The sequence below is a fragment of the Natator depressus genome, chromosome 8, assembly GCF_965152275.1.
Source record: "Natator depressus isolate rNatDep1 chromosome 8, rNatDep2.hap1, whole genome shotgun sequence".
Classification (NCBI taxonomy): domain Eukaryota; kingdom Metazoa; phylum Chordata; order Testudines; family Cheloniidae; genus Natator; species Natator depressus.
The window spans coordinates 94996308-95021722 of record NC_134241.1 but is presented as its reverse complement, the minus strand read 5'-3'; the positions used below and the strand labels follow the sequence as shown (position 1 = coordinate 95021722).

At 44.3% G+C, this 25415-nt stretch overlaps 1 protein-coding gene across 2 annotated transcripts in view; it reads right to left on the bottom strand.

Moving 5' to 3' along the window:
• LRP8 (LDL receptor related protein 8) overlaps positions 1 to 21247 on the bottom strand; it is a 278497-nt gene extending 257250 nt beyond the window's left edge. The window contains exons 1-2 of one of the 2 annotated variants that reach the window (XM_074961709.1): positions 21019 to 21247; positions 19832 to 19951 (exon numbers count right to left, since the gene is read on the bottom strand). In XM_074961709.1, coding sequence (XP_074817810.1) covers positions 19832 to 19951; positions 21019 to 21214 — 316 coding nt within the window. In that variant the 5' untranslated portion in view covers positions 21215 to 21247. The remainder of the gene's footprint in view (positions 1 to 19831; positions 19952 to 21018) is intronic. The other variant, XM_074961710.1, reaches the window with a different exon arrangement.
• Positions 21248 to 25415: the final 4168 nt, after the last annotated feature.

The following is a 25415-nucleotide window of genomic DNA, read 5'->3' as shown; positions in this document are numbered from 1 at the left end:
GTCTATCACGCACCTCTGCAGCTTAGCTGGGGAGTCTAAGAACTAAACACCAAATTTTGAAACCCTCTAGGGCAGGGGTGGGCAATAATTTTTGCAAGGGGGCCACTCCATTAATTTGGGTGAGTAGTCACGGGCTGCACATTTCTACTATATTAATGGAGGGGGCGTGGAGTCTGGAAGGGAGTTTGGGTGCAGGAGGGAGCTCTGGGCTGGTTGAGAGTGTTGGGGTGCAAGAGAGGGTGAGGGGTGTGGGCTCTGGGAGGGAGTTTGGTGCAGGAGGGGGCTCCAGGCTGGGGAAGGAGGGGGGTGCGGGGTCTGGGACGGAGTTTGGGTGCATGAGGGGGTTCTGATTTGGGGCAGGGGGTTGGTGTGCGGGAGGGGGTGCAAGGTGCAGGCTCTGGCCGGAAGATGCTTATCATAGGGGGCTCCTGGCCAGCGGCACAGCAAATGCTCCGGCAGGCTGCCTGCATGTCGTGGCCCCAAGCCGCTCCCGCAAGGAGCTGCGGCAGGCTGCTGCTGGCACGTCTCTGCGTGCCCCTTGGGGGAAGGGAGGCAGTGGGTGTCCATGCACTGCCCATGCCCACAAGCACTGCCCCTGCAGCTCCCATTGTGAGGACGGTGCTGGGGGGTGCAGCGTGCGAAGCAGCCTCCCCCTGCCAGGGGCGCGCAGAGACATGCCAGCAGCAGCCGGCCACTTGCAGGAGCAGTGTGGGGCCACGGCGGGCAGCCTGTCTGAGCACCCCGCTCTGCCGTGGGATTTTTAGCAGCCCGGAGATCGCAAGGGGGCAGCCAAAGAGCCTGGCAGGCCGGACACGGGCCGGATCTGGCTCACAGGCCGTATTTTGCCCACCCCTGCTCTAGGGGCAGCAGAACCTACAACTTGATCAGCCACAAAGATCCCCAGTCAGATCTGTGGTTTCTCGCTCACACACCTCAGTTTAGATGATAAATCACCACAAAACAAACTGAAAATAATCAAGAAGGGGGAATGAAGCGGTTCTGTAAATCAGACACAGGAGAGATTGTCCCTACATGGGTCAAACGCTTAGAAAATATTCTATAAAGGTAACTGAGGTTGAAGGAAAAGTTACCTGCATGGACTCTGCAGTATAATGCCAGGATACAATAATTACCAGGATGTTTAAAGATACACAGCATGTGATACACAAACTTGGCTCTGTCAAGAATGAGATGCAAATTAAAATTCTCAGAGGGGTTGAGTTCCCTGATAAAGTGACCTCCATTAGAAGGAGGAAGTTGTAAGAAAAGAGTTTTATAGAAACTTAAGTTTCACAAGGCCTCAGGAAGGATTCCATAAAAATCAAAGCGCTACCTCTTAAAAATGTAGCCAATCTAGTAAGAACAGCAATGTGTAGATGACTCAGTTCTTCTGAGATTTCACTCTATGCCTGCCCAGAGACAATATTAATTTGCTGAACAAATATACTAAGAGTTTTATTTATATAGAATCTGATCACCAGATTTCATCTTCTACACAGCATATATACAAAGCAAGAAGGTTCTTCAGCAGTCTTTAAAAACATTCACAGACTTAAAATAAGATTATGCCTTACTTTAACTAGACATGGCTCCAGTTTAACTTTGGAGCAAATACTCATATTTCTTTACAACAGAAGTGGCTACTAAATTTGTGAATCACTCGATCTCGATAATGAACGGCTTTCATCTTCCATTGACTTTAATAGACCTGTTTGCTCAGCATCTTGCAGGCCTGGACCATAGTATAGTAAAGCTGAGACAGAATCAGAGGAATCAGAAATGGACACTTTGGACCAGAACTGAGTTTACTTTGAAAATATTTTGTTCCATATATGGTCCTATGAAGTTTTAAAAGTCATTATTTTTACATGTTGTCATCTCTGGTTCCTTGCTTGAAGCTACTGTTGCTTGCCAAAGTATATCTCTTGGATGTTGTAAAAAAAACAAAACGAATACTGGAAGGATTTACTAAGTAAAAGCTGGCTTCAAAGGAGACCTGTCACCTTGAGGGTCTAATTGAATAGGTGGGTATACCAGGTTGAGGACCAGTTATTTTCATCCTTGTTGTCTCTGAAGTGCTGGTGCACCTAAACAGTATCACATCAAGGACATTTGCTCACAATATTTAATATGGTATATTTGCTTAGTAAAAAGAGCTGGATTTAATTTTTTTCAATTGCAATGAGTCTTCCATTTGATAGTGTTGAAATGATATAGCCACTTTATAATATAAAAACAAATAGAGCAGCGGTTCTCAAACTGTCGGTCAGGACCCCAAAGTGGGTTGCAACCCCGTTTTAATGGGGTCGCCAGGGCTGGCATTAGACTTGCTGGGGCTCCCGGGGCCAGAGCCGAAGCCTGAGCCCCACCGCCTGGTGGTGGGGCTCAGGTTACAGACCCCCCCGCCTGGGACTGAAGCTTTTGTGCTTGGGCTTTGGCCCCCTGCACCCAGGGTGATGGGGCTTGGGCGCCACCCCCAGCCCAGGGCAATGGGGCTCAGCCTTCAGTCCCTGCTCCTGGAGTCATGTAGTAATTTTTGTTGTCAGAAAGGGGTCGCAGTGCAAAGAAGTTTGAGAAAGCCTTTCCAGAGCTACACCACCAAAAGTGTATGTGTTTGTATGTATGTGGCAAAGTGGGGAAGTGAGTTACAACATCCCAAGACTAAAAAACTTTTGAGAATATTTTGTGTTTATAAAACAGAAATCATAAGTCATTCTAGAACTACATCCACATTCCTTGTTCATGTTCCACTTTGACTTTTTTTAAAACTCCATTTCTTTCTCCAGTGTGAAGTGTATTAGCACACTTTAGAATGCAGATTAACAGTGGTATAATTCCCACTTCCCTTGAAGGCTTGAGATGCAAAATTTTCTGTTTTGTTTCAGGAGAGTAGAGTGAAAATTTCAGCCTTCATTACCCCCCTACCATCACCTGAATTACAAATGACACTAAAAACACACTGAAAAACAAAAACTCAGCACTAAACAGCTTAACAAACTTGAGGCAATACTGTTGCTCCTGAAGAGCTCAGCAGATGTTTACTGATTAAAGTCTGGTTTTATCTATGGGATCTTAAGCTCCTTTTTTATGTTCCTAGATGGATGAATCTATTTGTGTGGAAATTTGCAATTCTCCTACATTAAAAATACCAAAACCAAATGCCCCCAAGAGTACATCTCTGCAGCCAGAAACATCCAGTCATATCGCAGTGCAGATTTGCAGAACATCTGCTTTACAAATCTAATTATCCCTGATTGCACAGATGTAAAAGCCATATGAAATATTAGCACCTGAGACTGAAAGCTGATTCAAGCCTTTTTCAAAAATTTAACAAACACACATGTCTATCAGCTATGGGTCTGCTCCAACTCCTATTCAAGTCAATGAAAAGACTCCTATAGATTTCAGCATGATTTAGGTTGAGCCCTAAATCAGAGCTACATAAGCAGCTACATTATCCCAATTACAACCAACGGGTCTTCACACACTGCTTTGATACACAGCATAATCACTGAGGTTCAGCCTCAGCTTCCATGATCTTCCAAGCACTCTCCATGCCTCTTAACTTCCAGGCTGGAAATTCTGCACCGAAGGTATTGCCTAGCATCACTGCTGCTACCACCCAGAGTAGCATGGCCAGCTTCTCTGGGATCACATAGCCCCAGTGGATGCAGTAGTTCAACCAGTCCATTGGGTTTCGTATCTGCAGTAGAAATAAACCCAAGCCATTAAATTTGGATGGGTACATCTCAAAAACCAGGGGTGTTTGGATATGGGGTACTGATTTCGGCCCCAATTTGCAGAATTCCACAAGGTGAAGGGGTTCTGCATAGGTTCAGCTGAAAGTGGCCCTTCTACTTTACAGAGTCTTTATTTAAAATAAAATAAATCTCCCCGTTCTACAGTGATGGCCCCAAACACTATAACTTACAATAATGCTACAGCACAAACTGGCATCTTGTGCTGTAGGATAGTAGAATATTTCTAAATGGGTTTTATTTTTTACAAATGTGACTGAGAAATTACTTGCCAGCACAGCATGTAGTCCTGTTCCTAACCCATTTAAAAACTGGTACCCAAGAACCCCTATGTATTATTTTTTCTTCTTGCGAAGACACATCATTCTCTCTGTCTCTCATTGTTCCTATTTTGGCTCATTCTTCTTGTGCATGTGGCAAACTGCCAATTACTCACCCTGGGCTGACAGTGTGGGTCACCTACAAGTTAATTGATGCCACAAAACTTCCCTCTGGGACACCATCTGGGATGAATTCAATGTTCTCAATGGCTTCTGAAGCTCCCTCCACTAATACTGAAAAGCACTTGTCTGGACCTAATACTAATTTGTTGATTTTTTTGTTGTTGTTCTCAGCTTATAAGAAAATACTAATACTACTTAGTTCTTGTAGAGCCCTTTTCATACATAGACTGCAAAACACTTTACAAAAATGAGCAAGCATTATTACCCCCCTTTCACAAAACTGAGATGCAGAGAGGTGAAGTGACTTGCTCAAGGCAAATCCAGGAATAGTTGCCAATGTTTTCAAAAATGGGTGTTTCAAATTAGGCATTTAACCTCATCTATAGGTTCCTGAATAGATTACCTCATTTTCAAACGTGCTAAGTACTCAGCAGCTCCAACTGACCTCAACAGGCCACTTTTTTATTTTGAAAAATCAGGCCACTTATTTAATAGCCTACATAGGTTTTAGGGGCCTGGTTGTCCCACCACCTGCTATGCAGATAAATTAAACGCTTTTGTTTTCCTACCCATTTCTTATTCCAGCAGTAAATGTACATTAGGGGCAGGGCTTTCCTGCTCTTTGAAGTGACTACAATAGGTTGTGCACTGTGCAACCAGATTCCACAAGGAGTAATAGTGAAGAATGAAGCAAAACCCCCATTTTACACAATGTCATGCACCCACTGCTTAAAGTTTCAATGGTTTAGGGACTTGATAATGAGATATGGGGCCTGTCACCTCTACTGCAGGTCAGTCATGACCACATGATGATATGAAATGAGTTTGTGGTCTCTCTAGTTCCCAACAATAGGTCTCTGTATTGTGAACAATACAAATACCATCAAAATTAGCCCCAGTGCTGGCTATCTCAGTGGAGAGGCTAAGGCAGGGGTGGGCAAACTTTTTGGCCTGAGGGCCACATCGGGGTTCCAAAATCAGGTAGGGAAGGTTGTGCCTCCCCATACAGCCTGACCCCTGCCCACTTCCCACCCCCTGACTGCTCCCCTCAGAACCCCCAACCCATCCAACCACCCCGCTCCTTGTCCCCTGACCACCACCTCCCGGGACCCCATCCCCTATTCAACCCCCCCGCTCCCTGACTGCCCCGACCCCTATCCACACCCCCGCCCCCACTTGTGCCTTTCCCCAAAAGGCAAACAAAGCCCTGTGATACAGCTGGGATTTAGACAAATGATTGAGCCAAACTGTTAGTCAGAAATCTGAAATAAAACACTGGGATTTTCCTCAGAGACTTGTGCAGCAGGGAGGTCTGGTGGAACCCGCCTGCTCACCCCTAAGTAGGCAGAATGGAGCCGGTGAGGATTTCAGGAGTGGAGCATTCCACTGCCACCACTAAACTGAACGCAGGGGGAAGCAGCCATTCCAGTGGATCTGTGGTCCTTAGCACAATGAAGAAAAACACATTCCTAAGAATTTAAGCAGCATAAATCAGACCAAGCCCCAAACTAACGTTATATTTCTCAGCATTTCTACTGTAATCTATAGAGAGTGCCATCAGCTGAAATAGATGGAAAACTACTGGAAATCACATAAAATACCACCATGAATTTGGCCAGACTCACAGAAAACACCTTCTCAAAGTCCCTCAATATTTTGATTTCTAGATCTTACAACTCATGCACAGACAAGATTTTAAAGTCAAGTAAAAGCTCCATGAGGAATAAAATTGACACACACATAGACACGCAGTCAACAAGTCTTAGAAGAATTTCTGCATTAATTGGCTGTCACATATCCAATGTCAGACAGTGAAACTTACAGGTTTTTATATGACAAATTGCTGTGAAAATATCTGCTTGCAGAAACAACACAAAAGCCATAAAGTAACTGATGAAGTGAGCTGTAACCCACGAAAGCTTATGCTCAAATAAATTTGTTAGTCTCTAAGGTGCCACAAGTACTCCTGTTCTTTTTGCTGATGCAGACTAACACGGCTGCTACTCTGAAACCTGATATTGCTTGGTATTTATCACACAAAAATGACATTACACATGCCCTTTTCTATATTAAATGTAAACCTTATGTATTGAATAACTTCTTCTGCAAGTGATTCAAATTCATCTGACCAGGCAGTGCAGAACAGCGACACTGGAATAAGTTCTGCGTTTAGACTGCTTTAGGAAACAGTTTTAAGAAAAGTCTTCAGTGATTTCAATTCTTTGCCCCAGCTCTCCCCTAGGTTCTTTCCTATTTTCAAAAATTCCCATTTCTCTCACTAGTGCCAACATATTTTGGATAAAGTGAGATGGTTGTGTCTCCCTCCAGAGCCAATCAGTGCCACTCTTAGTGGGAAAGAGGGTAGCTTGAAATTGATGTAAGAAGGTGCTACATTCTCCCTACAACCCTCCATCAATCATTGAGAGTAATATTCATGCTCACGTTCACCCACAAGAAAGGGTTGGAGCAAGGTCAGTCCTGAATTAGGTTCCCCTCCCCGGGAGAACAAAACACCTCTTTCTCCACTAAGCATATTCCTGCACTTAAAAACACCCAGCACTCTTTAACAAAAAAATATGCACAACCCAGTTCTGATGAACATTCCTGTGACTAGCAAGCAAGCATGCACAAACCCACTCTCATGAGCAACTCTATAATAACCACCCAGCATGCACAGATAAGGATGGAAACCCACCAGTAAGGCCTTGTCTACACTGCCAATTTACAGCACTGAAACTTTCTTGCTCAGGAGTGTGAAAAAACACACCCCTGAGCGATGCAAGTTTCAGTGCTCTAAAGTAGCAATGTAGACAGTGCACCAGCGCTGAGAGCCGGGCTCCCAGCATTGGTAGCTACTCCCCTCATGGGGGTGATTTTTTTACAGTGCTGTGAAAGCTCTCTCCCAGCTCTGGAGCCGCGACTACACAGCCACATTAAAGCGCTGCCGTAGTGAAGACATACCCCAAGAAAGTATGTTTCAATTTCTAGCTTGAAAACAACTATGCTTTCAAAAAGTAAACTTCAGTGTGGATGACAGATGCCAGGTTGATAACCGTGAGGACTGTAGCTCCCTACAATCCCACAGGACAATTCTGGTTTTGGCAGCAATAATGCAGAGTGCTCTGCTAATGTGTCTCAACTCTGACCTCCAGGGACCACTTCTGGCATGAAAGTAGTTGAGTCTCCATAACCACTCAGTCAAACAAGAGTTCCAATTGTAGTGGTGGTTTTTATTCTGGGGACATGTATCCACTAAGAACTTGTCTGAGACCACCAACTCCTTTCATAGCCCACCAAGCGTTCATTGCATGGGAATGCCTTTTGGATGCTGCCGGCCTGAACTGGATTTGAGCCAATGATAGAGAGGTAAAGAGTTCTATGTCAGAACCAATCCCCTAAGTCATTCAGTCTCCACATCAATGACCTTTTCATCGTAGTACACCGAGTGTGGAGTTAATTCCCAAAGTTTAAAAATAAAGTGATGAACTGAATGTGTGTATGCACAGTGAACTTAGCAGCTCCCAGAAGCCTGAAGTGCGCTGTTTGTGCAGGAGCTGTCAATCCTTTCCACAAGTACTTACAAAAAAGGTCAGCAAGCATTCATGTAATCTTGTACATAATCAGCTATGAAAAAGTACTTGGTGCTCTCATCCAGGCTTTGCACAGTCTCTTTCAGTGCCAGGGCAAGAGAGTGTTGATAAAGACTTTGTGCATTGCTGCTGGAGAACTGGCATTTCTGGCTGGAAAGTGGAGGTGTGAACATTACTGGCCAAACTTATGCAGGGTACTTAAAGGAAAGATTCCAGCAAGGCAGAGAAGTGCATGGTGCAGGCCTACAAATGGCTCCATGTTTCTCACATATGTATGTTTTATTTCATGAAGCCTGCAATCATGAAGATAAAATATACCACGCTATCTATCATACTCCCTTGGGAGGAGCTTCTGTATTTATATCGCAGGCCTCGGGATAGGATTTCTCCTTGCTCTAAATTCCTACTTTTTGAAGTACCATGCCCCAATCAGAGTTCCTCCAGAGAAGAAAAACTGGAGAGAACGGATTGCTTTCAGTGCCTGGCAATGCAGTTTCTTAATCCTTATTCAACTGCAGGGACCAACATTAACCAGCTCATTTGGCAGATATACATAGCATATTACTTTATAGAAATGAGAACAAATTCAGTTCTCAATAACACCATTGTAACGGAGAGCAAAATTCACCCCAGCAATGCCTCTAAGTAAAACACGCAATTTCAACACGCCAGTGTGAACCAAAATCCTGACTGAGATTGTTCCACGCCTCTGTTTGACCCTGTTTGCTAATCTGCCATCAGAGAAACTTGTCCATGGAATATACACCTTTTAAATTATGTAATAAATCCAACAGAATCACCTATTACCTATAACAGGTGTTAATTTTAATGCTAACTGTTATTTCTACTAGCCAGAGGTACAGCACTGTTTTCCAAGCTATGAGAGAATTTACATCTTTCTTTAAATATAGCAGCTATGGATGCTAAACTTTGCAACTGGGTTGGGGTTTGATTTTTTTTGTTGTTTGTTTGTTTGTTATGAAAGGGGAATGTAGGGAGGAAATGAGGTGAGATGAACAAAATATACAACAATGAGCTAAAATTTCCCAAGCATTTTAGCTAGTGTCAAGTTTCTTGTTGGCCAAAAAGAGGTTACTCACCCTGTGCAGTAACTGTGGCTCTTCGAGACACGTCCCCCTATGGGTCCTCCACATCAGGTGCTCATGTGCCCTACGCATCTTGGATCGGAGATTTTCACAAGCAGTATTCATTTGGCCCATACAGCCTCCATGCGGGGCATGAATGTATGTATCGGGCTGCATGGGCAAACCACCCTTCTCTATTGTCAAGTCTCAGAGGGAAATCCTGAAGCAGAGAGGAAGGAGGCCAAGAAGTATAGCCCACATAGAGACACGCATATCAAAGAACTGCAGTTCCTTACCCTGTGCAGTAACTTCTTTTTGTTCATCAAGTAGCATCCCTCTGGTTGCTCCACTTCAGGTGACTCCTAAGCAGTATCCCTCTAAGGAGGGGGAGCTTCAGCATCAAGTCTAGAACTGAGGAAAGAACTGCACTGCCAACTGCCACATGAGATCTAGAGCCAGTGATGAGGGCATAGTGTCTGGAGAAGTATGTGCTGAGGACCAGATAGCAGCTCTGCAAATCTCAGATACTGGGACGTTTTTCAGTAAAACATAGATGTAGCCTTGTGACTTCATAGAATGAGCTGACAGCACCAACCACGCTGTCAATCATTTAATAAATATTAAAATAATATTAATGTCTCAGAAAGAAAACATCTCCTTTACAGCAATTTGATAGCAAGGCCCCGGCTAATGGCCCTCAGTGTTATTCTAATCTAAACCTCTTATAAATCCCATTCTCTAGTAGATTCTAGAGCTCTACTGTTAAATTCACTCCTTGTGTTAACTCTGCAAGGTTACACTAACTGCCAGGTTCTGACTCAGAACTACAAAAGCCAGGTAATCTGGAATGAAGAATGAAATTTTATCATTAGCCCCACAGGTGCCTTTGGGCAGGCAGCATGCTCAAGTGGATTGGATACTTGGATTTAGGACATCTGACTTCTGCTCCTGGTTTTGCCACTGATTTACTGTATGCCCTTGACCATACACTAGCTCTCTGTGCCATAGTTTCCTCACCTGTATAATGGGAGTAATGCTACTCACTCACCTTACTGAAGAGCACTGTGGAGGTGCTAGTTATTTCAATATATAGCAAACCAAATTCAAGCCTCATACGTGCACCACCATCATGACTCTTCAGATTCAAACCTCTGAAGAGATATGAAGGTTCACCTTTTGTTTGGAGGCAAAGGTAACAGGTAATAGAACAGAGCGCAGGTCTGCTGGACCCATCATCTTCTTATTACACCACAGTATCTTTACTGAGGTAGCATTAAAATGGAGTTTTAACCCCCACTCTGAATTTCCTGGCTTCCCTTTATTTAAAGCCTGACTCCTGACATTATTTTAACATTAGATTTTTTTGTAAGTAGTTCACAGAATTATTGTAACACATTAATTAGACTTTACAAGTTATCTTTTGCATTTCAGCAGGAATTTTCATGGAGCAGAAAAATTTGCATGAATTATACCAAAAGGCTCATACCCCCACCTTGGAGTAATCTAAATATTAATGATTTTAACAGGAAAAGGCATTTTAGTAAAAATTAGGCTCCGCATTTCTAACATTTCCTAACCATGTAGCATAAAAGTATGCAGCTTCCCTTTGGCTAGAACCAGGCGTTTGTGCTAGAGGAGAGTTACACAGGAATAGACCAATTGCTTTCGACTAGGGACACTGCAACAGTGCAGTAAAACAAGAAGCAATACTCGAAAACGCAAACAGAATCCACACATTTTTCTGGGGGCTTGGAAAAAATATAGGGATCAGAAACCTCTTATAAGATGTGTAATGATTCAGAAGGGTGGAGCTCAGTATGGACACTATGCGCTTCAAGTTCGAATTTAAAAATTCCAAGATGTGAGGAGTGTGGTGAGCAAGAGAGCTAGCAGCAAGGCCAGAAAGTGAAGTAGATAGTACAGGGAGCGAGAGACATTCATGCCAAACTAGTATCCCCTCAATAATGAATGTCCCATTCCTAACGCCCTACTGCCAATGCTTCTGTACCTCCCACATAGCAAACTTCTCAACTTGACCCCCCTCCTTAGATGCCAAAATCCATCTGCCTCTCCCACTTACAATTTCCCCTACAACCCTTTCAAACCTGCTCCCTCCCTATGACAAGAACAGCAAATATATCTGAGCTTTGGGTTTCAAAAATCTAAAATCAGGAAGAGAAACATCAAAGAGCCACTGCAAGTAGGTAAGGTCTAAAACACAAGAGCACTATCTATTTTTTAAAAATCTATCACCAAGAAATTAGCGAAAACACAAGGCAGGGAGAAAGGGGAAGAAAACACTCAGACAAATTCATCCCTGGTGTGACTTTCACAAGCCTCCAGAGTCACACCAGGGATGAATTTCACCCAGCGCATGAGCTTCCATGTTGCTGCAGTTTGCCCTGCTCCTAGAGCAGTATGCATTACTGGCTAATAATCAAAAACGGAAGCAAACAAAACAAAGCCACCTGGGCTCTTGTCCATTAGAAACAGACAAAGGTATCAGTATTTGTCAGATTTTTTCAAGCCTCTACAGTGAGCTGTGCAGAAAAGCTTCAAAAACAGACTCCAATGAGAAACTGCTGAGCTTGAATTAATATGCAACCTAGATACCATTAACTTGGGTTTGAATAGAGACTGGGAGTGGCTGGATCATTACACATATTGAATCTATTTCCCCATGTTAAGTAGCCTCACACCTTCTTGTCAACTGTCTAAATGGGCCATCTTGATTATCCCTACACAAATTTTTTTCTCCTGCTGACAATAGCCCATCTTAATGAATTAGCCTCTCACACTTTGTATGGCAACTTCCACCTTCTCTGTATGTATGTGTGTGTGTGTGTATATATATATATATATATATATATATATATATATCTTCTTTCTATATGTTCCATTCTATGCATCCGATGAAGTGGGCTGTAGCCCATGAAAGCTTATGCTCTAACAAATCGGTTAGTCTCTAAGGTGCCACAAGTACTCCTAAAAAGAAAAGGAGGACTTGTGGCACCTTAGAGACTAACCAATTTATTTGAGCATAAGCTTTCGTGAGCTACAGCTCACTTCATCGGATGCATACTGTGGAAAGTACAGAAGATCTTTTTATACACACAAACCATGAAAAAATGGGTGTTTACCACTACAAAAGGTTTTCTCTCCCCCCACCCCACTCTCCTGCTGGTAATAGCTTATCTAAATTGATCACTCTCCTTACAATGTGTATGATAATCAAGTTGGGCCATTTCCAGCACAAATCCAGGTTTTCCCCCCCCAAAAAACCCACTCTCCTGTTGGTAATAGCTTATCTAAAGTGATCACTCTCCTTACAATGTGTATGATAATCAAGGTGGGCCATTTCCAGCACAAATCCAGGGTTTAACAAGAACGTCTGAGGGGGTTCTTTTTATTTAGAAAACGTAGCTAACAACTCTGTCTTCAAAAGTAGAAAAACAAAAGATTTGCTAGATCAGAACTCATTCATTCCACATTCTCCTTGACCTTAGGAAAGCTTCTGATACCATGGATATCTGCCTACTGTACTCCTGGGGTATAATAGGCCAAGGGAGATTCTGCATCCCCTGATGCTCCTGCTGCTGCCAGACAACCAGTTGCAGGTTTGGCGAGGGAAGTTTTTGCTTTATGATGTCCCATGTGGTTTCCGGGGTTGCTAAGGAGGCAGTATGTGCTATTCAGCTTCCCGGAATCATCAGTAATCTCCTTGGACTCCAGAGAGATTACTGATGAACCCAGGAAGCTGAGTAGCAAATACTCCGGAAACTGCATGGGGCATATCAAAAGCTCAAGTCTTCTTTGGAAAGAAACACGGTCACGCTGCGGCTTTTCCCAGGCTTGGGGTCTGGGGAGGGGAGGGGAGGTGCAGCTGCGGCTGGCCTGGGGCTCCTCTGGGCAAGTGCAGGGGGGCGCTCAGGGCTCCTCAGGGCAGGTTCAGGGGACAGACTTGAGGCTTCGGACAACCCAGGGCTCCTCCAACCTGGGGAGGGGCGGGGGTGCTTGGGCCTCCAGCCAGTCCGGGGCTCCTCTGGCCAAGGGGGGCTCATTACTCCGGCTGCGGGAGGGCGGGGGAGAGGGTTGTGGGTGGAAGGGAGGGAGCTGGGGGCTATCCTCCCCAAAGGGGGGCTCCATCCGCCACAAAGTGCAGTTATGACCAGAAAAGCAACCGAGCAAAAAAGCTATCTTCCTGCTTAACCACCTGCATATATCTGGTGACTTTAACGAAAAATCCTTTTTCACTACTTTTGCCTCCTGTTAGCACTGCAGAGACATCATAACTTGGCAAGAAGGAGCTCTGTTCTCATTACTCCTGATAAACTCTCTTGTCCCAACTCCTCTCCATCATTGGCATTTACACTCTTCAAACACTATAGATGACTACTATGTTCCCATTTAGTTGTCACTTAGCTAAGCTACACCTACCTATTCAGTTCTTCATCTTTCCTCACAGATCGATACCTCCAGCCTCATCATTTATGTTGCTCTGTTCTGAAATACATTTGCCTTCATAATGTGAGTAGCACTTGTAGTCGTTAATGTGGGATGGACCCTTTAATATTTTAAATTAAAAATATCTAAAGTAAATAAAATAGTTTAATGTTTCTGACTGTAATAACATTAAAATGGCACCATACTATGGACTGAAATAGTACCTCATCACAGCGAAGTCAGAGGCACTTAAGAAAGCCTCTGCAAATATGTTGGATTTAGATATTTTTAATTAAACCAAATCTTACACACACACACCTATTAGTATTTTGTATCCTTATAACTCTTCCAGATAAATAATCTCACATGACAACACACTCTACAAACCCACATGACCAACTCCTAATCCAATTAGTCTGGGGGTCAAATCCTTCTCATCTTACTCACATAGGGCCAAATTCTACGGCCTGCCCACATAAGTGTTCCAGGGACCCAAAGTTGCCTTCATCAACTACAGCAGGACATATGACTGGTTAAAGGTTAAAAAAAAGGCAGATGATCCTCAGTTACCTTTTTCCTTTTTTTAAAGAGAGACAGTTCCCAATTCATCCCTTATTTAAAACCCCTAAAATCAATGGAGTTAGCCCATGGAGGAATTTGACCCTACAACTTGTGAAACTGCTATATGGCCACGTTCCAGGTCTGACCTAACCCCTTTTAAAAATTGGGATTGGGTAATCTTCCATATCCAGTAACTAAAGAGGCATCACCATTTCATCCCTTGATTTCCATTTAGCCACACTCATTCTACATCAAATCCTTGACAGAAAGGACAACTCTTGATTACTACCTGTCCCATCCTGCGGTGCAATCCAGATCAGTGAGGGGCTGTATCACCACCTGCCCTGCAATGTTGGGTGCCTCGCAATGTTTTGCTGCCGTAGCTCCCACCTGGGCTGCTCACAAACAGCCTGCCAGCATGCAGGTGACATCCTGTCTGGGTACAGCTGCAGCCCTGGTCCAGCAGCTCTGAACCCAGCAGCCTGTCAGCAACACACCAGACACACTCTGGCTTTCACCAGCCTTGGTTGTTACTTGCAGGGTGAAGCAACATACTCCCAGTACTGAATTTTCCCAAAGTGTGTGTTCTGCACTGTCCAGCCCTCTCCTAGACACTCAGATATTAAGATCTATTACCACTGTAAAGAGTGTAAATTCAACAATTTTCTACTTTAACTGGAGTTACCAGACAGTTCAGTTTAAACACAACTGGATGGGTTTAAAGACAAAACAAATTTATGAACAAAAGAAGATGGATTTAAGTGAATTCAAGTATGAGAGATAACGATCAAAACTGTCACAAGCAAATAACAGTGAAAACACATCTAAAAGTCTTAGACTTAATCTGGTAAATTTTGGTTCAAGGCTTTGTTTAAAAAGGCCTGTCTCACCCCCAGTCTTCCAGCAAGATGGTGACTGACAATTCTTTGGTCAGGATCTCTCCCAGAGGCCCAAAGATACTGGTGCCTGAGGTCTGGTCTACACTATAGAGTTAGGTCAACACAAGGCAGTTTATGTCGATTGAACTAGGGAAGTCTCTACACTTACATTTTGCTCCTGCCCACGTAAATGCCCCACTACGCCGACTTAATAACTCCACCTCCACAAGCAGCGTAGAGTCAAGGTCAACATAGTTAGGTCAACACTGTGTTGCTTATGCTGCCTGTTACTAGCTTTCAGGACCCATCCCACAATGCCCCACACTGACAGTACAATCAATACAGGTGTTCCTGGGGAGGATGCGCACGGCTAAGACAAAGAGCAAACTGTAGACACAAACAAGTGATATAATTACTGCGGCGCTTGCAGTTAGGTCGACTTGATTTTGTAGTGTAGCCATGACCCTTTTTTGTCTTCTTAGGTGAAAGAGACACAGCTTAGGGGTTTTCTGCCTCTTTCTTTTACAATCCAGTGAATCTTTGATGTGGATTCTTCTGAAGATTACCCCTCAAAGCAAAGTTTATTTAAACAGTGAGGCAGACAATATAGAGTCTGGTGTTGACATGCAAATGTGCTGTCTCCTGCCATCTCCTCCCCCTGCTGTCTTGAGGCCCATTTACTACTTACATGTAAATTGAGGTAAACGCACATTCCTTTGTTTAGGCTAGACCTGTTCAACAACTTTTGCCTAGGCGGGTCCGTATGGTTTTGAACACGCACTAACAACATCATACAGGGGGATTTCACGGCTTTATAAATAATGTTGCTACATACATTTTCACCATGATGTTATTGACCAGCAAGATATTAAGTTTTCACATGATACCTCACAAGGCATATTTTGTACAAAGATTATTACAATAATATGTAGGGTGTGAATACAGGGATGCTTTCAGACACACTACTCCCAATCAAAAAGGAAGAAATTCAGTGGAAGAAATCAAGCCCAGAGGAAACTTCTATGAAGCAAGGTGCTCAGACTCCTCCTTTGGAATCTCAAATTCCTCGGAAAAGTCAACAGTAGACTCGCCAGGCAGTAGAGCAGCAGAAAACAGGAAAAGCCTCAGTCTGTGTACAAAGGCGGCTTCTAGCAAGAAGCACATTGAGTACTGCCACTCCATCAACTCCCTATTTTCCCACAAACAGAGAGTAAATTGTCATCTTCTCAAAGAACTATTCAAAAAAACTGAAACATTTTGTAACAGAGCATTTCAATGGCAACAACCACAAGGAGCAGTTTGACAAGCTGATTTTACATTTTACAAGCTGATCATTTACATACTAGCCACAAGGTTATCCTAAAAAGATGTATGATAACCTGGATTTGTGCTGGAAATGGCCCACCTTGATTTTCTCCCCCCCAAACCCACTCTCCTGTTGGTAATAGCTTAACAAAGCTATTACCAACAGGAGAGTGGGTTGGGGCGGGGGGAGGAGAAAACCTGGATTTGTGCTGGAAATGGCCCACCTTGATTATCATACACATTGTAAGGAGAGTGATCACTTTAGATAAGCTATTACCAGCAGGAGAGTAGGGTGGGGGGAGAAAAAACCTTTTGTAGTGATAAACACCCATTTCTTCGTGGTTTGTGTGTATAAAAACATCTTCTGTATTTTCCACAGTATGCATCCGATGAAGTGAGCTGTAGCTCACCAAAGCTTATGCTCAAATAAATTGGTTAGTCGCTAAGGTGCCACAAGTACTCCTTTTCTTTTTGTGAATATAGAGACTGAGAATGGAATGGTCTGCCACAGCATTTGCTACTACAGGGCTATATATATTTTCCTTTTCCCTGTCCATCACTCCTTCAGTAGTTAACTGTGGAAAATTCAAGTTCTTGGAATGTGTAAATTCCGAATACTGTTTTTAATATATTATTGTATCTTCAGTAGCAACAAAAGGAGTGTGTTAATCTAGAAACAAAAGCATACTGAACATACTCTGGGTACATATATTATGTATCCCTTAAAATGTAATAGTCTGTGTGTACCTGTGCTTTATATTATAAACACTCATATATTTTCCTTTTAACATTATTTCAGAGAAATCAATGTTCAGCAATAAGTAAATGCAAGCTAGCAAAAATAAGCATGTGCAAAATGTAATTTGAATGAAGACCATTTGAATGAAGTCCACTGCAAATTCCATATTTTAATTAAATGATCAGTCCATATGGGAAATTTCTATAATACACCCACCTAATCCATGTTCATATGCTAGTCTGCACTCTACAGTATAGTATTATTCCTTACATATGTACCAATGACCCCTTTGTTAACATTTACCAGCAAACAGAATCCCAGTCACATGCCATAAAATGCCTTTTTTCAAAAAACTCTAAAAGCTGCAGAAGTAAAACTCTAAGAAAACACAATTACACACCTGACCGATCTGACATGGCACAATATAACCAAATCAGAGCTTCATCAAAATATCATTTTTACATTCCTTATCTTTTCTGACTCGGTATTTCATGGGAGGCCTGGGGGTGGGGAGGTCCTGATCCTTCCTCAGTCTTGCTTTTTAAGAAGTCTCACTGATTCTAATGGGACTATTCAGAGGGTAAAGGAGTATTCATTGTGAGTTGGGATAAAATAATCAGAACATTAGGAATCCATTCAGGCCATGACCATACAACCTTTATACAAACAAAACTCCCGTTGAATTCAGTGGAAGTTTTGCCTAAGAAAGGACTGTAGGATGAGACTGTAAATGTTACATTGATTAAAAGCTGCAAGGATGTTAATAGCAAGAAATAGAGTGAAAAATGCATGACCGTACCATTCATCAGCTGCTCATGTTATGTTCTTGTGGTTTATGAAGTCTCCAGAGCTCATCCCATGAATTACAACAAAGTGTGAATTCAATGGCTATTATCCTATACAGTATATAATTCTCAAGACATGCCTTTGGTATTTCAGGTCAGCTGCCACAGCAAAACCTGCAGTGCTGTTTTGTCTCTTGTAGATACAATGGACTTAATTCCATATTTCTTTGCTTTCATGGATGTTTCTTGCATACTTCGGTTGAGAGAAGTGCTGCTACCCACAGAACTTACATGGCAACACACAAGGGACAAGCATGTGTACTGATAGCATAACAAATGTGCAACTGTCTGGGACTTTGGCATCTTGCCAACCATAACCCCAAGGCCAACTGAGACATCACAGGAACGGAGGAGGTAGAACTCCAAGCCACCCTGCTCCAAAAGCATAAACCCTCTTCTTCTCTCACTTACCCTACTATATTCTGTTACCAGCACAGGGGCTTGATGACATACAACTGAGTAGTTCCGATTCTATCCAATAGTAAGCAGTTGTGCACATGCACACTAGCTAATTCACTATATTTTTTTCAAAAACAAAAGGAGTACTTGTGGCACCTTAGAGACTAACACATTTATTTGAGCATAAGCTTTCGTGAGCGACAGCTCACTTCATCGGATGCATTCAGTGGTGGGGGGGAAGGTGCCACAAGTACTCCTTTTCTTTTTGCGAATACAGACTAACACAGCTGCTACTCTGAAACCTGTCCTATTTGTTTCAGTAATCCTTGTATATACATACTTCAATTGAACTTCTTTCAAGATCTGTCCTATGAGCAACTTAAAAAAAAAACCACCAGGAACTAAACCTGAACAATGATTTCTCCTTAGGGTTTTCCCACATATACAGGATTTGTCAAAACAAGGATATAACAGTAGGAGGAAAGAGTAGAACCATAAAAAGTCAGTGTTTAACATATGGAGGAGGAAGATTTTGCAAACTATAACTCTCCGCCTCTTTAACGAACTTTGACAGGTTTCAGAATACCAGCCGTGTTAGTCTGTATCCGCAAAAAGAAAAGGAGTACTTGTGGCACCTTAGAGACTAACAAATTTATTTGAGCGTAAGCTTAAGCATATGTAGCTCAAGAAAGCTTATGCTCAAATAAATTTGTTAGTCTCTAAGGTGCCACAAGTCCTCCTTTTCTTTTAACGAACTTAGAATTTTTCAGGATGAATCACCACCAGAACAAGATTTTGTAGGTAAAGAGTTTAATCATCCCCATCGCTAAGCATTTCACTTTGACGGTGCAATAATAAACCGCTTTGCCTTTGTAAATTTAGCCTGTCAGGGCACTTTCCCCAGAAGACCTTCACAGCCTATCCTCTAACCTACGCAAGGGCAGAAGGGAGAGTCTCGGAGGAGCATGGCCGAGGAGGAGCCTTGGAGGAGGATGGTGAACCCTTCCCACTTTTCTATAGGCAGCTTGTGCCATGTGGCTGATCTGGTGTCCCCCAGCAGCCAATCCGAAAGGGGGCCGGCAAAAGCGACAGCTTCATTCAAAAAAGAACAGGATGGAACCGCAAATTTACAGTCGTTTGCCTCTGGGCCAGGTTTTGCGGCAGGAAAGCGGCAGGGCAGGACCCGCTCCTGTTACCCAGGGGATATGGATATAATTCGCCCCCAACACACACGCGAGCTGCGCTGCTCTCCCCAAGGCTCAACGCTGCATCCCCCCCTTCCGGCAAGAGGGACAAGCCCATCTCCGAGCCGCAGCCGGGGCCGGGGCTGTGATTCGGCCCCAGGGGAAACGCCGGCGGAGAGGGACAGCGGGGCTGGGAGACGTCTCTCCAGCCTACGCGCGGTGCCGAGGGGTCCCCAGGTGCCAGCTCCCCCGAGTCTCCGGACAGGACTGCTTTCCAGGCCGGCCACACACACACACACCCCCCGGGGGTAGAAAACTCCTTTCCAAACACAGGGACACGCGCCCCGGGAGCCAAGCGCCGCCGGGTGCCCCCGTGCAATGCATGGCGCTCCGGCAGCTTGCAAGGGGCCCCCAGCGGAAGACACGAGCTTGCTCCAGCTCGCCTCTGCCCCACGCACCGCCCGGCACAGCCGACTCTCCCCGCGGCCAATCCGGCACCCCGCCCAGCGGAGACCTCCCCCCCCGGCGGCCGGCTGGCGGCCCCGCCGCACGCCTGCCTGCGAGCGGGGCGGCCGGCCGGGAGCGCGGCTCGGGCACTCACGGCAGTCCGCCTCGTCGCTGTTGTCCGAGCAGTCGTCGTCCTCGTCGCATTTCCAGACGGCGGGGATGCAGCGCTCGTTCCGGCACTGGAACTGATCCTCCTCGCACTCCTTGGCGGCGCCTGCGGGCGGCAGAGGCAGAGCCGCGTGGGCTAGGGCGCGCTTCCCGGCCGTGCCCACCCCAGCCCCGGGCATGCTTTGCAGGCCGCATCCTCGCGGCCCGGGGCTTCGGGCCACGCTCCCGCCACGGCCTCTAACTCGCCGCACACATGTAAATGTTGGACCTTCATTTTATATTACTCAGGCTGGCAGAGGGGCAAAGCGAATCTCCATTCCCAAGGGCAGCTAAAAATAGTCTCCAGTCCATCATTTCTTTAATTGGACAAGGCCTCAGTTTCCTCACCCTGGAGAGGGGCACGGCATGGGGGGGGGGGCCGCTGGTTTGCATGGGGGGAGGCATGTGTCTAATAACAAAAGGACAATGCACCTCTGCTTAAAGTGGGTTACCATAATCCCCTTCTCCGCGGCTAAATATATCCCCCGTTTGAAAAGCGGCATCGCGCACACACCACGCATCTAATTCACTCACTGTGGGAAATAACCCGGCATTGATTTCAGGGCAAAGGGAGGTTGGAGGGAAGGGTAAGGAAATGCCACAGTAAAAGCTCCAACGACCTAGCGGCTATTCATTGTCAGTGCAAAAGGCAGATCGCATGTTGAGGGACCATTGTCAGCTTCTCCGTTTGTCTAAATATTTTCCTTCCCCCACAAAATGGAAACTGACCCCAACCTGAAGCTGAGAAGGGGACCTGCTCCTTTGCAGAGAGGGAGCGGGGCTCCTGGGTTTGGTTTACGGGTGACCAGACAAATCTTCCCTTAGCTTAAAAGATGAATTCCTGTCACTACCGGTCGGCTAGCATCGGTGATAGCCTTTCCCTTCAAACAAGGTGTCAGCCCTTCCCCCCGGAATAGCACGGATCAAAGTTAAGGGAACCCCTGCAAACTGGCTTCCTGTGCAGGGCCAGGAATCCCACGCACAGCGCGTGCAACCAGTAGTCAAAAGGGAGAGCGAGAAACCCAGGCAAATGCGTGGCTTGCCCTTGCTCAGGTCCCAGTGATGCTGTGTGGTTACCCCCCGACACGCGCGCGCACACATGCAGAGGACATGGACACGGGGATCCCGACCCACCTTTGCCAGTGTGCAGCTTGATCAGCAGCAGATGGAAGAGCAGCAGCCGGGTTAGTCCTGGGGGGCACATCGCGCTCTCTCCTTCCGCGTGATAATGCCTTGAGTGCTGCTTGCATGCAGCCGGGCTTCCTGCCTTCGCTAACGGAGTGTTTACTGTCGGCTGCTGCCCTGCTTGCTTCCTCCAGCGTGTGTGCATTGAAATGGGAGTCGGTGACGTTTCTGTTGGGCGGGCTGTCTGTGCACTCCAGACCTGTGCGTGCCCGGTCTGCGCACAGAGGGAGACCAGGTGCCACGTGGGGATGAGGAATACCGAGAGAAAGCGCTGGGGCAATGCTGCCACAGAAGGTACTGTTTCTTCCCCCCGCTTTTTTTTTTCTGAAGCGTGGATGGTTTTGCTTTGCTAGCCTGACCCCACTCCTGGAAAAGCAAATGCATTGTTGAGCTGAGCAGGCGTAAGGGGCAGGGTACCACACCACAGATAATGTTGGACCTTCATTTTATATTACTCAGGCTGGCAGAGGGGCAAAGCGAATCTCCATTCCCAAGGGCAGCTAAAAATAGTCTCCAGTCCATCATTTCTTTAATTGAACAAGGCCTCAGTTTCCTCACCTTTAAAATTAATAAATGGAATATTAAGCAACCGGCAGATTGCAAAAGGAAATGCTGCAGCAGTAAAAAGAGATTATTTTCAGATCAACTAATTCTGTTTATTTGAGGGGAACAGAGGTGCAAGGCCAATGTCTGTTCTCATTTCTACCATACAGCCCCACTGACCAGCCTTGCACCAGTGTAGCTGAGAGCAGAATTTAGCCCATATTATTTGATTGCCTTGGGGATACTAATAAATACAATAACTATCACCTAGCTCAGAGGTAAGATAACAATATGTCTTTGTTCCTGGTATATAAAATAATAAACAAATATGGAGTGACCCCCCCTAAAGTCAATGGTGTTACACTGATTTTACAGTGGGTTTAAATTTTGCCACAATATTTTCTGTTTAAAAGCTACACACAAGAGGCCAAATTCTGCCCTAATTTAACAGCATTGCATGCTATAAATCAAGGTTGAATATAGCCATTGCGCTTCAGAAAACAAACTGTAGGAAACATACTGGTGTTTGCCATCTTCTTTCCTATGTTAGAGACCTCAGAGACAGGTTACATAATAAATTAAGTGTAATATTTCTGTTTCTGAAATCTTGTATATAATACACTAAATGCAAATAACACACTTCTATAATATAGGGCCACATCCTCAGTTGATTTAAATCTGTAGATATGCTGATTCACAGTGAAGATCTGGCCCATGATCTTAATTTTATTAAGTAAATGAAACAAACACGTGCTGTTTTAATGTCTTTAGGAAAATAGTAAGTCAGTTACACACTGGGTGTTTTCTTCATTATTTTAGCTTTCTTGTAAAACAGGGATTTCCTGACTATCCTACCCACATAACCTTCTGCACTTTATTGTAGTCAAATTATAAAGAGAAGAAACTGTAAAACATTCCAGAGGTGGTAATCTCCTTTCTAATGGAGAGGTAATCTGTGTTGTTCCACATGCCAATACAGCTTGTTCAGCAAATGGAATGAAAACAAGTTTATAAACTCTATGGCATAGGGACCATGTCTACATCTCTGTACAGAGGGCCCCCAATCCTGATCGCAGCCTCTGGGCTCTACTGTAATCATAAATATTTGATTGTGCTAAATTAGCCTTGCAGTGCTATTCACACTACCAGAGTTAAGGTCATTTCAGTACTCTTATTGTCAATGATGTTTTTCAGGGAATAGTAACAGTTTTAACAATTCACAACAGAGTTAAAACTGTTAGACATCAAGATCTTAAGTCTTGGACTGATTTTTTTAAACAATTTTGAAGAAATTGCAGTCCACTTCAAAATATTAAACCGATGTAACAGAGTTGTAAAAGGTTTCCCACTTCATTAAAAAAAAAAATCCTTAAATGAGGAACAATCCTGCACTTCTCACTCAGGCAAAAGTTCCACTGACTTCAAACTGGGTCCACAATTAAAAATGCATTTGCTTCTTTAAACAGAAAATTTGCAAGCTAATAGTCAATGGAGTGACTAATGTGTTTGAATAACATGAAGAGGAAAATAGCTAATTGTTGAATTACTTCAGTGACAACTTGCAATGTATTAACAGGTTTCAGAGTAGCAGCCGTGTTCGTCTGTATTCGCAAAAAGAAAAGGAGTACTTGTGGCACCTTAGAGACTAACCAATTTATTTGAGCATAAGCTTTTGTGAGCTACAGCTCACTTCATCGGATACATTCATGTATTAACAATTATTCAACAAATATTTCTTAATTTTTAGAATGCAAATATAGTGCACATTTGTGCTGGTGGGATTGCTGTGACAGATTATAATAAATACCTCATTTGCTTTGAGCTATTATAATCCATCAGGTCAAACCTCTCTTAAAAAATGTATCAAAATACAGATTTACGATAGTTTTACAAATCCTGGTCTCATTCCTCCCTCTCTCTCTCGCTCTCTCTCTCTCTCAAAATAGTGTACATCAGAGGTAACTCCAGTTAAGACAGAGGACCTACACTGGTGAAGAAAGAGCATAAGTGAGAGGAGAAAAAGGTCCAGAAACTGATAAATTTGACTTTTGGTGTGTTTTGTTGTGTTTTTTTTTTTTAAACACAATTTTGCTAAAATGGCGTCCTTTAAAAGAGACAAAGAAAAATGCTGTCAACAGTTAATCCTCTACCCCAACAGTTTGCTTTGGTATCACCTGGCCCACGGAATGCCCATGGCTTCTCCTGGGCAGGCCCCAGCCATAGGGGTTACCTGTGCCATCTCATGGACAACCAAAGTATATCACAGGAAGTACAAAGGCAAGAGGAACTAGGCTAGAGGGAGATAAGGAAACTGACAGTTTGGGGACTAAGTGAGAAACTAAATCCAGTTCCATCTGATATGTTCCAATAGTTTAACAAAAGCAATTCACTGAAACCTGAGGTTCCCTTCTTCCTTGAGAACGCTACACTGCTCACCATATTTCCCTAAATGGCTTCAAATTAACCTTCCCCCACTTCATTTCTCTCACTCTGGAGTCCTTATATCACAGGGGTGGCCAAACTTACTGACCCTCTGAGCTGCATCCTCAGAATCTTCAGAAGTTCAAGAGCCAGGGCTGGGGCTCAGGTCTTCAGCCCCGTGTAAGGTGCCTTGTGGATCTTGGGTCTTCGCCCTGCTCCTGCTGAAGCCCTGAGTCCCGGCAGGTGCGCCCCACAGGACTGAAGCCCCAAGACCTCCCCTCCCCACCGAGCAGAAGTCCCTACTCCACCACCCTGCTGCAAGGCAGAGGTCCCAAGCTCCCCCGAGTCTGGTAGGTGGAGAATGGGGGGAAGTGCGTGGGGGGGGCTCCACGAACCGCACATTAACTGTAAAAGAGCTGCATGCGGCTCACGAGCCACGGTTTGGCCACCCCTGCTATAGCACAACCAACAATCTTTCAGATAAGGAGAAGAACAAGACAGGGCTGCCTTAGACTTTGTGGACACTTCTTGTTATTCAGCTGGAAGAGACTTTTAAGTCACAAGAAGGTTTTTACCTTCCATCCCCACCTCAAGGTTGCCCACACTGCCTCCGTGGTACTTCCAGATGCTATGGCTTTAGGGCCCAATCCACCTCTCACTGCAGTCAATAGAAATCTTTTCAGTTAATTTTAATGAGAGTTAGACTGGACCCTTGTAGGGAGGGGGAGAAATCAGGAGTAGATTTCAAATCCAAGTCTTCTGCATGTCTGAGGAGTACTGCCAAGGGGCCAGGCCGCTTTCTGCCATGTTACAGTGTTGAATCAGTGAAAGCTGAAAGAAATGCAAAAAGTAAACCAAGAGCACAGTTAGTGATAAGTACATGGGAATTTTTAGAATTGTTTCACTTTAAACAATCTATGGTGGTGTTAGTAACATAGGTAAATAAATTTGCTAATTACAACACATGATTTGTAAATTGACAATGTCACTGGAAAGCTACCACTTAATTCTTTAGTGCCTCTGTGCTGGTAACACGCAGGTGCTGCGGAACAGCAGATGGAGTATGTTAGACCACTTACTGCTCTTATGTTCCTGAAGTGCTTAGGCACAAGAATAGGGATAGAATAGAAGCACTGATGCTGAATTTTTTTTATATTTGTGTGTAAGTTACACATTCAGGGTGTGTTCCATTCCCCATGTGAACTATTCATATAGGCCCCAGTTCTGCAAAGACTTATGCATGTGTATAAATCTCTGCAGGATCAGAGCAATAAGGCCCAATTCTGTGAGGTGCTGAGCTCTCTCGACTCCACTGGCCCCATGAGGAGGCTCTAAGCACCCTGAAAGACTAGGGCCATAACTTTTTTAAAGTATTAACAACA